The following is a 15,394-nucleotide window of genomic DNA, read 5'->3' on the forward strand; positions in this document are numbered from 1 at the left end:
ATAGTTCTGACATCTATTGGGCATTAGTTAAAATCCAATATTACTGAATTAACAGTAAACTGGAATATATCGTATTGCCATCTATTGGACAGTAAGTAGTTTCAAAAAGTACTGAACTAAGAATAACCTATTTCTATGGATTATACCTGCGCTTCCCAAACTTTTTTAACTGTGGCCCGGTACAAGATTTTAATTTATTCGCAACCCACAATCAGTTATTTAGAAAACATAATTTACTTTTTGACAAAAATCAAAATTTGAGCTATTTGCTCATTTCGTACAGAAAAATTGCAAAATAAATAAATATAAAGAAGGCATTCTGTTAGCTTCTTAGCTAACTTAAAGGAAATAAATAAATTTTGGTTTTACATATTTTGATATCACTGCGAAAGTAATGTTATTTTTTATCACATGGTAATTTTAAATTAAGCTGAATATCCAACTAGTTTCTATACAAAGAGCGTTTATGGCCGATAATTCGATAAAAAGTCTGCTATCTAATGAACAAGACTTGGAGTGCTTGAAAAAGTTTCGAAAAATATTAAATTCAGAGCTAAATATTATAAATTTTGTGTTCTTACAATTTTTGACCTGAATTTTTCTGCGACCCACAGTTTGGGAAACACTGAACATGTATTAGACTACAAATTTTTAGCAAATTATGAAAAATACATTAGTATATTTATATTATTTTCACTACGGTAATGTTTTCAGAGATAAATCAAAAATACAAGGACACAATTTGAATGCTTCAATTATTGCGAAAATACTATTAGTTCCCACTAAATATTATTGTCATTGGCCTCGGTCTTACATACAGTAAAACTGTGATTGGCATGTTTAACTGCATCAATTAATAATAAAATGAAATTTAGATAATCACTTTTTCACTCAAAAATATCTTAATTCTACTATAAATAGTTTATACCCAATAGTTTTATTTTTGGAAACAAAATAATTTCTAAAAAGAACTAGCGTTTCTATACCATTATGGAGGGTAGAGGTAAGGAGAACCATCTCTGTGTATCGAAAAGTGTCTGAAGCATGTGGAAGAATTTTAAAAAGAGCGCCACAAACTAATAGAGTATGATAGTAAATTAAATTCTTTTTTGAAAGTCATAACTATTTCATAGAAACTATTAATATACAAATTCATTCGCAAATTGTACATGAAATATATAACTGCTGAATTCCTATCATTCCCACTTGCTACACTAGCGCTATTTTGGCGAGTCTTCGTATATTCTACCAATCCTCCATGCAAGACGGTTCTCCTTACTACTAACCTCCATACATACAATCTAAATTTGGTGTTAAAATGGCTAGAAACAACAATCGCTTAATTTCTTTGCTACAGCCTTTAATAATTGAACAGAATCATTGAAATATATTGATAATACTTAGGTATGTAGAATATTATCATATAGCAAAAAAGAAAGCTATTATATTAAAAATACTTCTTATCATATTTTTTACCAATAAACAATCAATTTAAATATTATGTATCATATAATAATAATTTATATTCTGCTGAATCAGCTTCAATAGTCTGTCATCTATCATTAAATAGCTGACTCAGTGTAATGTACTTACTATTTTAGTAGATTACTGTATAACAAATATATTGATTTTAAAAGTCAAATTTGAAAATTGCCTCTACGGATACTAATGATTACTGTAAAATATGTTTTGATTTGGCTTGAAGTTTTAAAAGCATAATTCTCATAATAAAAGCAATAATATGTCCTACTGAAAATTTACATGAAATAAAGTTCACTTGAACATTGCAATACTATTTTACTTTCTTAGAAGTGCCGGGTGATTACTTTGTAAATGGAAACTCATCATGGCTAAACATACGGTCTATGTTATTTTAATAAATCGACTAGAAGCTGAATGTTCATGAATTATTATAATCTTTTACGGTTGCCTCCACTTCATTCTAGTAATTAGCTGTTGATTATTCATTGAAAATAATGTATCATTGTTTTATATTGATATGATTACATGAATATTTCGATAGTTAATATTTCACTTTATTTTCACAAAGTCGGGAAAATATCACATCCATTAATATAATATACTCAGCTGTATGACATTACTCAGAATCACATCTCGTTCATATAAACCTTTAGACAAATCTTGAAAGGATTTATGTGCCGTGATGGTTAATAATGTTTAAACATAATTATTCCAAACACAAAAAATATAGAGAATATATCAGAAATGAATTCTTTAAATAACAATCTAAAATCTAAAAATAAAACTTGACAAAAAAATACTCAAGTCAAGAGATTTAATTTTGAAATGTTTTTTATATTTCATGCATTAGATTAGTTTAGTGTTTACTTGAGCTGACGACTGGAATATTAGGCATTGCTTGTTGTTTCCCAACAGCAGCGCCCCCTAATGGATTTCTCATTCTACCGCCATTACAAACTGAACTCAACAACCTCTTTTCATCTTCGGCCAGTTTACCGGTGGTCACTTCACGTGTATTTCTTGAAAAATCTAATACCATCCTTTATCAAAAATGGCAGATGAATATTTTTTTGGTAAGTTTTTCGTCTTTTCATATTTCTTGGACATATATTTTTTATATATACGTCACATAAGAAGGCTAATGTTCCTATACTAATACGTTAGTCTTGTTCTGATAGCCGGCATTTGCGCGCCATTGTCCTTAAGAGTAGCATCAACGGGAGTTATTTTTCTATTATACAATGGTTGTTTCAATTCATTTTGCAGCTTTAACATTAAAAGGAAAAACTAGTGAAGTATGGGATCCAGAAGCAAAAGGAGCAGAAGATTACCAAGGAGGACACAAACTGATAATCAAACAAGCTTTGTTAGGACCCGAAGCCACCGAAGGTATGTGTTGTTAATTTTTTCAAATACTGCTTCCTAAGTATATTTTTCATATTCATTCTGTTTGTTGCTTATTAAAAATATGTCTTTGTTCCATAATTACTACGTTTAACAATATTTAAAATTTTGTTATGTCCGCCCATTGTAAACGCCATTACTCGGCGTCCAAGCTTCGGAAAACTTATTCTTTTTATTATAATATTGTTTTATTGTTAGATTCGTCATATTTTCAAAGTCGCTTTTGCATTAATGTAATCACTTTGAGGATAACTAATAACTTATTTGGGCCCCAAAAATGCAAGTGCTTTTTTAGGCTTTTGGTAGCAGTAAATATTTATTTCTAATTGATTTAGCATTTTGTTTTTACTATAATTCGTTGCTTTTTGAAATGACGCCAACTTTTAGCAAACGTGTGACAAATTATTTGTCAACTGTAATTTACCATTATATTTATTAAAATATCTAATACATTCCTACTATAGATCATTGTTTTTGTTTCATTTTAAGCATTAATAGTTATCAAACAATCATTTCTATTTTATATATACATATATATATATATATATATATATATATATATATATATATATATATATATATATATATATATATAGTAGTATAAAATATATATAATAGAGAGGGACCAGCTAAATTGCCATTTACTAAATTTACCTCTATATCTGCAACAAAGATCGTCAGTAATTATAATCAAAATCTCGTTACAAAGAATTATGTGGATATAAAACTCTGCATTTGTTAAGTAACATACACATTTGCTGTAATCCTAGCAATGATGCTATGTTTGTGACTTTTGTCATTGTATTCGCTTAAATAATTTTGCTTATTGGATATTGTGTGCATTAAATGTGAAACAAACACTAGAAGAATGTGTAAAATGCCCAACCTTCTGGTATTTGAACTGAAAATGCAATATAACAATTTGCTACCATTTATTACTGATTAGTACTAGTTTGTGTTTTAATCATGATAATATAGCTCCACAGCAAAATTAACACATAATCATGTTGAAACTTTTGATGAAACAGTTAACTTCACTAATTTTCCAGTTATAATTCTAAATTAATGCAAGAAATTCTATATTTAAAATCACTTTGGCAGGTACAGGACCTAGTTCTATAACTTCATCAAGACCCTAAAATGATCTTTTAACATCCATCAAAATCAAATAATCTCAGCCCTAAAGATTGAACTGCAGCAATTGTGTTAATTTGATAAAATGGCATGATTTTCTGTATGATAAGGTGAATTTGATCTGAAAGCTGGGAATGCCAGACCTCTGTGAACCTCAGCACATTGAAGTTATTTGGACTGAAAGTACAGGGGTCAGTGTCTCACTAAACAAGGTTTTTCCATTGCTTCATAAAACCAATATTTGCCTATGGTGGTGGAATAGTAATGAAATGGGGTGGTTTGTTATGGGCTACACTTGCACACATGCAATTCTATTGGAGCTAGAAAACTTTGAAATCTAATCTCAAAAAATGTCAAGTTAATAGTTGCCTGCTTAACTTTATCAGTTTTTGACTTGTCATCTGACAAGTGAAAAATGATGGTGGTTATTTTTCTTCTATTTTTAATTGAAACTAAAATATATTGTTTTATTTTAATTACCAAATCTTTAGTATGAAAAAATTAAATAAATATTTTGTTTAGGTGAGGTAAATGTAGTACAAGTAGAAGCCATGACCTGGAAAGATTCCGTAAAAATTCCAGTAGCAACACTTAAGGCTGGTGGTCCCAACAGTCAAGTATTGTTAGATCTGTCATTCCCCGATCCTCCAGTTACATTCTCCCTCATACAAGGTAAGTAAAAAAGCTTATTTGTAATGAATTGGATGTAATCAATTGTTATAAATTAGAGTCTATTTTATAAATTTGTTTTAGTCAAAAACACTGAATAAAATGTGATTTTATTTTCAGAATTAATAAACTTTTTTTTATAGGAAATGGACCAGTTCACATAATTGGACACCACCTGATTGGTAGTCCAATGGAGGAATTTGATGAAATGGACGAACTAGAAGAAGAAATGTTAGATGATGAAGAGGGCGAAGAAGGCGCTGTAAGTATAATATTTGTAAATGAAATACATTCTGTTCAACCTCACAAACTTCACTTTTTCATTGAAAAGTCTAATTGAAAATCTGGAAATGTTTTGAAAAAGAGTATAGAACAAGAATGGATGACCTGTATCAGGAAAAATCTGTGGCCCTCAAAGGGTTTACTACCTATATAAGATTAAAACCTTTCAACCCTCTAACCAAAATTTTTTAAGTACTGAAGCTTTTGTTTATAGGAAAATTTGTTAAAAATCATACCTTAATAATACCACTACTGTAGTCATTGGAAAGTTATCAATATTATGAAATATAGTAAAGCATCTGCACTGAGAAAAAGAAATGTGTTTGGTTGATTTGGTCATTATTTACATTGGGATCCATATTGACTTAATATTAAGTAAAGTAGATAAGTCTAGGATTGAGGCGGCTACAGACTATGATTTAGTGGGGCCGACAAATAGCCTAACCAAATCGTGTTTTGCTTCAGATTTCACGACCAACACGATGTAGTCAATCTAATTTGTGTTGGCATGTCTACTATATCTTGATTTGTGGTCACACAAAACCACAATAGATTATCAGGTCTATACACAAACTACAATCTATTATGGCTCTGCTTAACCAACATAAGTTGGAAATTGTTCTAACAGCATTAACGTTGATGGAAAGCGGGCTAGACTTCTGTATTGTGATGGATTGTGTTGGGGTTTGGTATGTAAAATGGGATGGGAGTAAATATGAAAAATAAAATTGCAGAAACAGCTTCTTTGATCATTATAATGTGTTCTGGGCTTATCAAATCTGTAAATACAATAATTTTTTCCAAACAAAGTGTTTGGATAATTTCCAAGATGGAGATCCTACTTATCCTAAAACATGTGAAAAAAGGTACAATACAAAGATACGCACAGATAGATGACTTGCTGCAACTAATTGACAAAATAAGGTTATCTCTATGAGACAGTGCATCTTGATTTAGAGTTCATGACTCCGGAAGGAGTTGACAGTCAAAGAATTGAAGCTTCATGGTGATCAGTGTGTTCATACTTGCATAGGAGTAGTGTAAGAAAGGAAACATGTCCCAGATATGTAGTTAAATACCAATAGCAATGTTGGTGCATGAAAAATGACATAGTTTCAAAACTTGTTAGGTGAAATTGTAGATTTGTATAAAGTGTGAAATAAACAATTTGTTAGGTTGGGTTATAGGTCGTATCAAACTCTCAAAGTTATTTCAAGCAATTTCTTTTCAAATTATACACTATTCGTGCGATTTTTTAGTTTCAAAATCTTTTTTTGTCCAATTACAGCGTAGATTCACTTTCTCATTTCTGCAATGAATATTAAAATATTTTGAATCCTCATGAGGATTAAACCTACATACCAAACCTCATCAACTTCCGTCTCTGTTAAGATACAGAAATCTTACAAAGGAATGAAATCCATCCAACAGTGCTACACACTTTATGATTTGGTTGAATAATCAGTTGGAACGACAGGATTATAGTCTACATTCGACCTGATATCACAGCTGATCCGACCAATTTATCCTGTCGACCCGGCCAAATGATATAGTCTATAGTTGCCTTTAATCTTACCACTGTCAAAAATTTGTTTTGTAATTCTTCGTTTTTGTCAAGATTAAAAGGTCATATTAATATTTTGTTAATGTGTTTATTTAATAAAGTGAAGTTGGAAAATTTCAGAAGGTGAACAGAATATATTTTGTATGTATGAGTGTGTGTGAGAGTGCTGAGCATTGAGCTTGCCTCTATATTGCTTTTCCTTATTCATTTGTGCAATTATTAGTAAATGATCCACTTTTCAATTTTTAAAATGGATTTCATTCAAACATCGATTTAAATTGCATGATTTGTAAAAACTGTATATTGGTAATGCAACAAAGAATGTTCCATTTCTTTTATTAATGATAAATTTCACTGAAATTCCGTTTTCGAACTAGAATCTTATTAAGTGTCTAAATAAAAGCGGCTTTCCAAATAATTTTCATTTCAATGCGTTCAACATACTGCTTTTATATGTGAAAAAACATCGAAAACGTCTTTTGTAATTAAATGTTCTAAAATGTTCCTTATAGATGAATGTCATTATTTCAATATTTATTAAATTACCATTTCATAAGAAATCTCAGTCTTATTAAAATCACATTTAGGTAATTGATCACTGTGATTTCTGACATTGGTTCTGTTATGCTAGACATCAGACATATTGTTAGTAAAAACAAGTTACAAATAGTAATTAAAAAACCTTTTGTAACAAATTTGATATGTTGATATGAAATTTCTGGCAAACTGTAAGGGCTATGTCAGTTATGGTAAAAAAATCTTCTGCTGGTATCAATTTTCAAAAATGTGCGAAATTTCATGGTTTCATAGATATTTTTTCAATGAAAAGGCTGAATATTGAGAGGCTAATTATTTCATTCAAACTGGTAAAGAAAAACTGTATTCTGTGTTTTTTTACGAAATACTGGAACCTTATTTCAAACAACAAATACTTCTAGGTTTATACTAAACTTTTCTTTGAAGTTGAAGATGTTTTGAAAATAGTATGTTTTGTGTTAATTAAATACGGATTTAATATGGTTTTGGATCTACTTTTCAAATAGCTAAATTCACATTCCATAAGACCATTTGCATTTTGGAGTTAATTTTTTTATCAACAAAAGGCATCTGTTTGTTTTGCTGAAAACAAAAATCTTGTTTTGACCATGGTCATGTATTCATGATTCTTTATTTTTGACAAATTCTTAGATCAGGCTACTTTTGAAATTTCTTCAAATTGTTCATATGGTTTTCCTACATTGCATTTTTTGGATCAACTACTGTACATTTATATTCTTATTTCTAAACTTCTAAAAACCACCGTAGAATTAGTCGATGTTGACTAACTTGTTAGTTGTATGTCATACTCGTTTTTTGTGTGTGGCGTGCATCAGATTTCAAAATGGAGAGGAAATTTGCCAATCTGTACACGTGGTCTATAGTGCTTAGTGCTAAATCCTTCATATTAAAAATAGGAACATTTTATATTATTATCAAAATGAACTTTAATTCAAAGGGACGTTTTTGAATTGAAATGTTTCTAATATTACAAGTACAATTTTTATCGCTGCGAAATCTCTACATCTTTCGAAGCAATGTAGATAGCAAGCTAAATTCAGTACATTGTACTTGTTTTAAAGAACAGACCCGCCAGTCTAGTATTAAAGTAGCGACACTAATAATAGTGATCTAAATATTTAGTAATCAATGGGGTGGATGGCATTATGACCTTTTCCTTTTATTGACATTCCCATTTTTTTAGGAGGACGGTAGAAAACGGAAAGTTTCAAATGGAAAAGTAAAGGTGTGACTTGATCGACTTGTAACAACTAAGTAGTCACCGTTACAATGTTTTTTTATATTTCAGGAGGAAGACGAAGAGGAGGATGAACCAAAATCCAAAAAAGCAAAAGCAACTAACGCCAAGGGAAAAACTCCTGTCAAAAATAACGCCAAGGCTGCAAAGAAGTAAAACATTAACATCTAAGAATGTATGTACATCGTATTGATGCTGTCAAAAAAACAGTTGCTTTTGATTATTCTCCTATTTGACTTTCATCGATGTGATGTACAACCAAAAAATTAACCTCCTCCTTTGTAATATTAAGTTAGTTTTTTAATGTATTTCTAGAGTTATTCGGCAGGTCTAAGCGACAATTCTGAATAAGTATAGTATGTTCTTGACGTCATAAGTTTGTGAAAGTTTCTTTTATTCCAGGTATAAATCTTAGTTTTTAAATGTGATCTAAATATTTTTAAGCCGGACAGCGTTTGAGATATTTATTTCTTGAAAGATCATCCAATTTTGTTGTAAATATGCAGCCTCATTAAAACCATTTTTTGTAGTAAATATAGTTTTTACTTAACCTTTCACTAAAAATTACATATTTATAAAAAGTGTTTCTATTAATCAAGACCTAAAATGAAGACTATTTTCCATAAAAAATTTCACGCGCGAATCGCGGATAAGATTGCCACAGGATCGCATTGGGCTCTTTACGCGTATGCAAGTTTTCTCAAAGTTTTTTGTAGTAGGTATGGACAGTGAAAACACTGCAGTAGGTGGTTTACTACTTGTTTTGGCAATTTACAGTTACACCTTAAAGAAACAATTGCTATTGAGTGACTGAGCAACCCGCGAATGTAGAGTCTTGTGTTCGCTACAGCGAGACCTTTATCGCGGAACTAAAACCGACAATTTTCGGGGAACGAACCGCGAAGAATATGCGAATCGGATCTATACTCATGTTTCGCTCGCCAAATCGGATGCTGCTTTAAGTAGGTATTTGGAAATGATACGACAAAGAACATTTTATACGGGGATCTGGTAAAATTTAGTCGAGTAACAGCTTATTAGAAATAATTTCAGTTTTTCATTAGAAATTTTCTTTCATTATATTTGGCTAAAACTGAACTTAGCAGCTATTCCCCATGCGTGTGTAACCTCTAGGAGCAGCGTAGCTCCGCTAATGATGACTTAGGCGTTCGAGAAACAAGAAACTAGGGTTCAAAACGCCTCTGTTGGCTTCGTGTAAATAAAAAATATGAAGGGTTTTCATACAACGGGAAGGTAGAAGTAGGTATTGTTGTTTTCCCTGGAACCTGCTACCAAATATATATATATATATATATATATATATGAGAGGAATAAGTTAATTGCATGTTATGATATTAGGAAGATTTGATAAAAATGTAACTTGCCTGCGACATGCGACGGTCAGTCAGATTTCGTTGAAATATTGGTTTTTTCAGGAAGTTCGGGAATGAAAGTGTTCCCATATTATGTATCTTTAAATGAACATGGCGTGGTCGCCACAGTTCTAATGAGCTATCATTGATATTTAGGTTTATTTCTATATTTCACAGATTTTAACATGTTTGTAAACTACAATAGTTTATGTACTAAGACTGCAGTCTATAAGATCATGGTACTAAGTCCAAAGATTATTCTCTCAAGTCAAAATTATAATTTAACATAAGAAAAATGAATTGCAGTGTAAGTGTATATTGGGAGCAAAGGTTATAATTAAATGAAGGTAATAAAAGATTTTACGTATATTTCAGTTTACTTTTTAAAACTTGAAAATGTTGAAGAGCAAACTTCTGTTTTTATAAGTACATTAACAATTTTAAGAAACTACATTGTTTGTTGGATTTTAGCATATTTCATCAGTGCTATCCTCAATCGTTTTGTGGAGTTTTGCAAATACGTTCAAAGTTATTGGATTTGTACAGGTAGCAGTGTGAACATCATAAGAGCATTTCTTGGCCTGTTTCAATAAACTAAAAAATAAAAGAATACTTAAGTTCTATTATAACAATAGGGTACTTGCACATTTAATTGAATATTTTACTTTCCGACATTATCTCATATGAAGATCTTATGAAGTAAACAAAAAAATACTTTTTAAAAAATGCAAGTACCCTATTCTTAGTATGCAACTATAATTATTATATAACAATTTATTACACTAAAGAAAGAAATATTTTTCGTGATCAAAATAATTTTCAAATCATCACTTTTTATGAAGTTCAATTTCATTTGCGGTTTTCGAACAAAATCTTATTTTTTGAATTGTTTGTAAAGTTTTGACAATTTGGTTTATAAAAAATTGCTTGCGAAAGAAATAGAATACTATAAAGTCCACTAAATGCTTTTCAAAAGTATTTTTCTTTGTATAAATACTATCTAATAAAAATTTGTTTCAAGCCTATGCTCGCATTCAGCAGGAGTGAAATTTTAAAAAGCATATGGAAGAAATTTGTATGTATACAAATAGGAAATAATGTCAATACAAAGAAGAATTACTGATTAAATACCAAAACATAATATAAGACTGAGGTTAATGTTGGAATATATTATGTTCAATATATATACACAATATTCTATGAAGGCAAAACAACCAGGACTTATAAAAAGAAGAGCAACTGAATATTGTAGACTAACCACAATTAACAGATTACCAAGTTCACATTAATAATTTTAATTTCTTCCATAATGAACAGTTTTTACTTATTGTGATTTGTTAGAAGCAAAATTGATGAAAAACCTAACAATATACTTACTCACAAACTTTTTTCGTACTTGGAAAATTTCTGGGTATATCTTTTTTAAGGTCTTGACAACTTTTAAATTCTAAGGCATTTTTCTTGAATTGACATGGATTGAGGAATTCTAGAAAAAAGATATAATTAATGTTTTAGCAACTTTGAACATATTCAAAACAAGTTCAGAATCAGAAATCCCAAACGTGCTTTATTATCAGCGCGTACGCACTATTTCAAAGTGCTCATGAATCTGATGACAGAGTATGTTCAAGATTCTTGTGTCATACTCATTTGAAGAATTTACGGGCAAGTTGATTGTCTTTTATTAGTAGTTCTGTACTAAATGGTAGCGCAAAAAGAAGAGAACGCATGAATTTGAGTTGAGGAGCGGGGCTGGTTGTTGCTGTTGACCATGTCTTCAAAAATAATGATTCTGTTATTACTGTTCAACGACTTTTCCGCACAGAGTTCAATGTTCCACTAAATGGTTCCATACCATTCGCACGGCGCGAACTCTACAAAATGTCGACAAAGTTAGGGAGTCGGTTTTTCAAAGTCCCTGCCGTCCCTGCCTGCCGTGATTGTCAAAAGTAATAGAAAACTTTGAAAAAAGACTTTGATCTGTATCGACGTGGAAGGACGCCATCTGTCTGAAGTATTCTTCTAAAAGTGACCAGTTCACTACAAACTGTCCATATCGATATTACAAAATCATATATTGGATAATCTAAATATTATATTCAAGTGAGTCCATTTTTTATGTAATCAAAATAAAGTAAATTATAATGGTTTGAAATTTAAGTGTTCTTCTTGCGCCACTCCAATTAACGATACTACTCAGTAACTTTTAGAGAGTAGTATTGAAGAATTTTTGCACAATAACTTTTATTTTGTAAACCGAAGATACGTACCTACTTCTACTACAGTGGAGTCCTGATAATCCGAAATTATTGGGAGTGTACCCATTTAGGATTGGAATGGAATCATTACCAAAATTCATATGAATACGAAATACAACGTATAATTTTTTTTCGCATTAAGTTGGAGGGGGAATCACCTGACATCAAAAAGTCTAGTTTGATGCCAAATTTGTTCCCGAAGTCACTCGATTTTGTAAAGAAAATGGTTTGCCTATTCGTACTTTACTTTTTCTCGATAATGCCACTTAACATCCCTCAAGTGAATAGTTAGTTTGTGGAGATATAAAGGCCGTTTTCCTCCCACCCAACGTGACCCCTTTGATCCAACCCATGGATCAACATGTACTGCAGCCTCGTACAAGAAAAAGTTATTGAGACGAATACTTGAAGATGAAACACTCTTATTATTTCAAAAGCTCAAGATGATAGTAAATATAAAAGATGTAATTTATTGGGTTGCCAAATCATGGAATCTACAAATGGATGTTGAAAAAATTCTGGAAAAAAATTTGGCCAAGCGTAACTTTCGAAGAAACCCCAAATTAACCAGCAGATAGAAACAGTTGTACAGGTGCAGAAGCTATTACAAAATATTCCTGGCTGTGGTGACGCTAATGAAAATGATGTGGAAGAGTGGCTACAAGCTGACGATAACGATTATGAAATTTTAAATGATCAGCAGATTGTTGATATGGATCTTAAAGAACCAAACAACGTGTCAGATGTGAGTGAAGGTGAAGCTGACTACGACAGTGAGCGGAGTGTATCACACTCGGACGCCGCGGCTGCCTTTGATGTAGCGCTACGCTACGTTGAACAACAGTCCACCTTGACCCCAGCGGATACGTTGTTTTTCAGACGTTGAAGTAACTTTGCCGTCAAATAACTGTAGTGGACTTTCTTAAACCAGTATAGTTTAGAATATTGTTGTGTTTTGTTCGTTACACTTTAATATATTAGAAAGATACTGTAATTTTTATTAATACACTAATTATTTTTATCCTTTCTTCGTTTTTTCATTCTTAAAATATCCTTATTTCGGTTTCGGATTAATAGGACTTTCGTATTATCGGGACTCCACTGTTTTATTAAAGATAATGGAAGAGTATTTCTTAAAATATGATATAGGAATAAATTGTGGACCAGATATCTATTTATACACATTTTTTCTGAAAATTCTTACCGATCATTTCTTCAAGGGTTAGGCCACAAGCTTGATTAACTAAACCATTGATAATTTTCTCTATCAAACCAGGTATTTCTTTAGTATCAAGTGGTAAACAGTCATTTAGTAATTGTCGTACTGGTACAGTACATTTCAAAACGAAAGACTGCAATGTATTACACACAGTGTTTTCACCAACTTTTATTTCCTTTCGACATATCATCACATCAGTACGAGTTTGCTAAAATATTTTGAATGCAGTAAAAATTATATAAATACGTTGTTGGTTCAAAAAAACATCAAAATACAACGTTTCTTAACTGTATCGTTATCGCTTAACGCTATCACCTATTTAGCATAAAAATGCACACATAAACACAAAAAGTTTACTTACTCTTGACGGCAATTTATGGAAAATAGATTTTTCATTCTATAGTTGACAAACAGATGTCGACAAGCCCGACAATCGACGACAAAAAAAACGAGAACAGACTGTCTTACTAGATTATAAAATTTATATGTTTACTTATTATGACAAATTTATAATGGATAGTACCATCTTGTCAATGCTACGAGGATAGTCCCAGAAGTACTTTGTCTGACCTAGAGGTGGCGATAGTTACTTGGAAAATACCACTATTGGAAAGTACACAATCTGTACAGCATATGTTTCAAATTTGAAGTCGTTTAGTATTTGTTTGGCAATAGTAAATGTTATCAGAAAACCAGCATCGCAATGCTCGATCAAATAAGGTGACCACTACAAAAATGTCGTATCCATAAAGCGGTATTGGAGTTTCGTCGACTGAAAGTGCGCCAGCTAACAGACATTTCAAAAAGTGCGCATATTAACTGAAAATGGATGAAACGTGGGTCATCACTTCACACCCCAAAACAAAAAAAAACAATCGAAATAATGGACCGAAAAGGGAGAACTCAAAGAAGGCAAAGATCGTTCCATCTGCAGGTAAGGTCATGGTCTGGGTTTTTGAGGATGCACGCGAGATAATTTTCATTGACTATCTTGTAAAAGGAAAAACTATCAATGCGAACTTATTGCAACGTTTGAGCGAAGAAATCAAGCGGAAACGACCGCATTTGGCTAAAAAGAAAGTGTTGTTTCATTAAGACAATGCACCAGCTCACACATCCGTTATTTCAATGGTTAAAATTATTGAATTAAAAATTGATTTGCTACCTCATGCAACCTATTGGTCAGATTTAGCCCCTTCGGATTATTTCCTGTTACCAGACTTGAAAAAATAACTCAGTGGACAAAGATTTTCCAAGAATGAAGAGGTGATTTCGCTAGTAATTTTAAGGAGCTTGACGATTGTCAAGGGTATTGAACTTATTGAACATGGTATATTTTTTTTCAAAATTTTTGTGTTTTGTTTTTATTGGGCCATGTAGGTACTTCTGGGACCATCCCGCTAATATAATTTATATTTCAATATTCAAAATTTACTTACGTTCAGTTTTTGTTCAAAGTTTTGACACGTATCCCTCGATCTATCGACATACTTTCTTATTTCTAACAAACTGCCATCAACTATTATCGACCAATCGACAATGAACTCCTCGACGTAGCGTTTTACTTGATTTAGACTCAATATGTGAAGTTTACCCACAGTATTATGTGCAGCTAGAACATGAATGATATAAAATATTAATTATTGTAATAAAATTTAAATCTAATTCTCAAAGTTTCGTTTATAAAATTGTAGCTGTAAAGATAGATATAATAAAGTGCTCTTGCGAAAAATTATTATTTTACTGTTTATTCAGCTAATAAAGGACGTACTGTGTAGTGACACTTACCTAAAAAAACTACCAAAAGCACAAAAATTTTCTTGCTCATTCTACCGAAGTTATTGCAGCTAACTTAATTGGAAGTAATTTTATCCATAAATCACCATTATATATATATACTTCTTAATGATCGTATGAACTTTCGTAACCTAAGTAATATTGATTCATGATAGGAATCGTGTATCTATCGTCTTTAAATTGGTTTATAATGTTCAATAAACTTAACATTTATATTAGATAACTGATTTTACTATAACAATTTAAGAGTTCAAACAGTGACAAATTCCAAATCTGATAAAGCAAACACAGTAGAAGTCTAATATATCAAGGGAGACTCCAATAATTTTGGACTTTTCATTTATACTTATTTTGAGTAGGTAGAATAAATGAAAATTCAATATACAGAGGTGACAAAAATATTTTCATTTATTATCA

The 15,394-nt window shown here is 31.2% G+C and overlaps 2 protein-coding genes across 5 annotated transcripts; one reads left to right on the forward strand and one right to left on the reverse strand.

Annotated features, from left to right (window-relative positions):
- The first annotated feature begins 2,398 nt into the window (after nt 1–2,398).
- Nucleotides 2,399–8,864, forward strand: LOC130901678 (nucleoplasmin-like protein). Of its 4 annotated transcripts, XM_057813210.1 has the most exons (6): nt 2,399–2,555; nt 2,749–2,871; nt 4,543–4,692; nt 4,833–4,951; nt 8,277–8,318; nt 8,382–8,864. In XM_057813210.1, exons 1-6 carry the CDS (start codon nt 2,534–2,536, stop codon nt 8,484–8,486), a joined length of 561 nt encoding a protein of 186 aa, XP_057669193.1. In that variant the 5' UTR covers nt 2,399–2,533; the 3' UTR covers nt 8,487–8,864. The 4 variants fall into 4 exon arrangements, with proteins under 4 accessions (XP_057669193.1, XP_057669195.1, XP_057669192.1 ...); XM_057813212.1 differs by lacking the exon at nt 8,277–8,318; XM_057813209.1 differs by lacking the exon at nt 2,399–2,555 and having other exon boundaries at nt 2,617–2,871.
- Nucleotides 8,865–10,054: 1,190 nt separating this feature from the next.
- LOC130901265 (uncharacterized) lies at nt 10,055–15,157 on the reverse strand. Its single transcript, XM_057812487.1, has 5 exons — nt 14,969–15,157; nt 14,620–14,792; nt 13,166–13,388; nt 11,081–11,189; nt 10,055–10,297 (listed from the first exon to the last, which is right to left on the reverse strand). Exons 1-5 carry the CDS (start codon nt 15,006–15,008, stop codon nt 10,171–10,173), a joined length of 672 nt encoding a protein of 223 aa, XP_057668470.1. The 5' UTR covers nt 15,009–15,157; the 3' UTR covers nt 10,055–10,170.
- Between the last annotated feature and the right edge of the window lie 237 nt (nt 15,158–15,394).

This window comes from Diorhabda carinulata, chromosome X, assembly GCF_026250575.1.
Source record: "Diorhabda carinulata isolate Delta chromosome X, icDioCari1.1, whole genome shotgun sequence".
Classification (NCBI taxonomy): domain Eukaryota; kingdom Metazoa; phylum Arthropoda; class Insecta; order Coleoptera; family Chrysomelidae; genus Diorhabda; species Diorhabda carinulata.

What these genes read in the sequence shown, in the direction of transcription:
- LOC130901678 (XM_057813209.1), top strand. Translation starts at nt 2,724, where the DNA reads ATGGTTGTTTCAATTCATTTTGCAGCTTTAACATTAAAAGGAAAAACT. An exon ending in TACATTCTCCCTCATACAAG is followed by an intron (nt 4,693 to 4,832) that starts GTAAGTAAAAAA and finishes TTTTTTTTATAG; the next exon opens with GAAATGGACCAGTTCACATA. An exon ending in TTTCAAATGGAAAAGTAAAG is followed by an intron (nt 8,319 to 8,381) that starts GTGTGACTTGAT and finishes TTTATATTTCAG; the next exon opens with GAGGAAGACGAAGAGGAGGA.
- LOC130901265 (XM_057812487.1), bottom strand. Translation starts at nt 15,008, where the DNA reads ATGAGCAAGAAAATTTTTGTGCTTTTGGTAGTTTTTTTAG. An exon ending in ACTTTGAACAAAAACTGAAC is followed by an intron (nt 13,389 to 14,619) that starts GTAAGTAAATTT and finishes AAAATATTTTAG; the next exon opens with CAAACTCGTACTGATGTGAT. An exon ending in AGTACGAAAAAAGTTTGTGA is followed by an intron (nt 10,298 to 11,080) that starts GTAAGTATATTG and finishes TTTATTTTTTAG; the next exon opens with TTTATTGAAACAGGCCAAGA.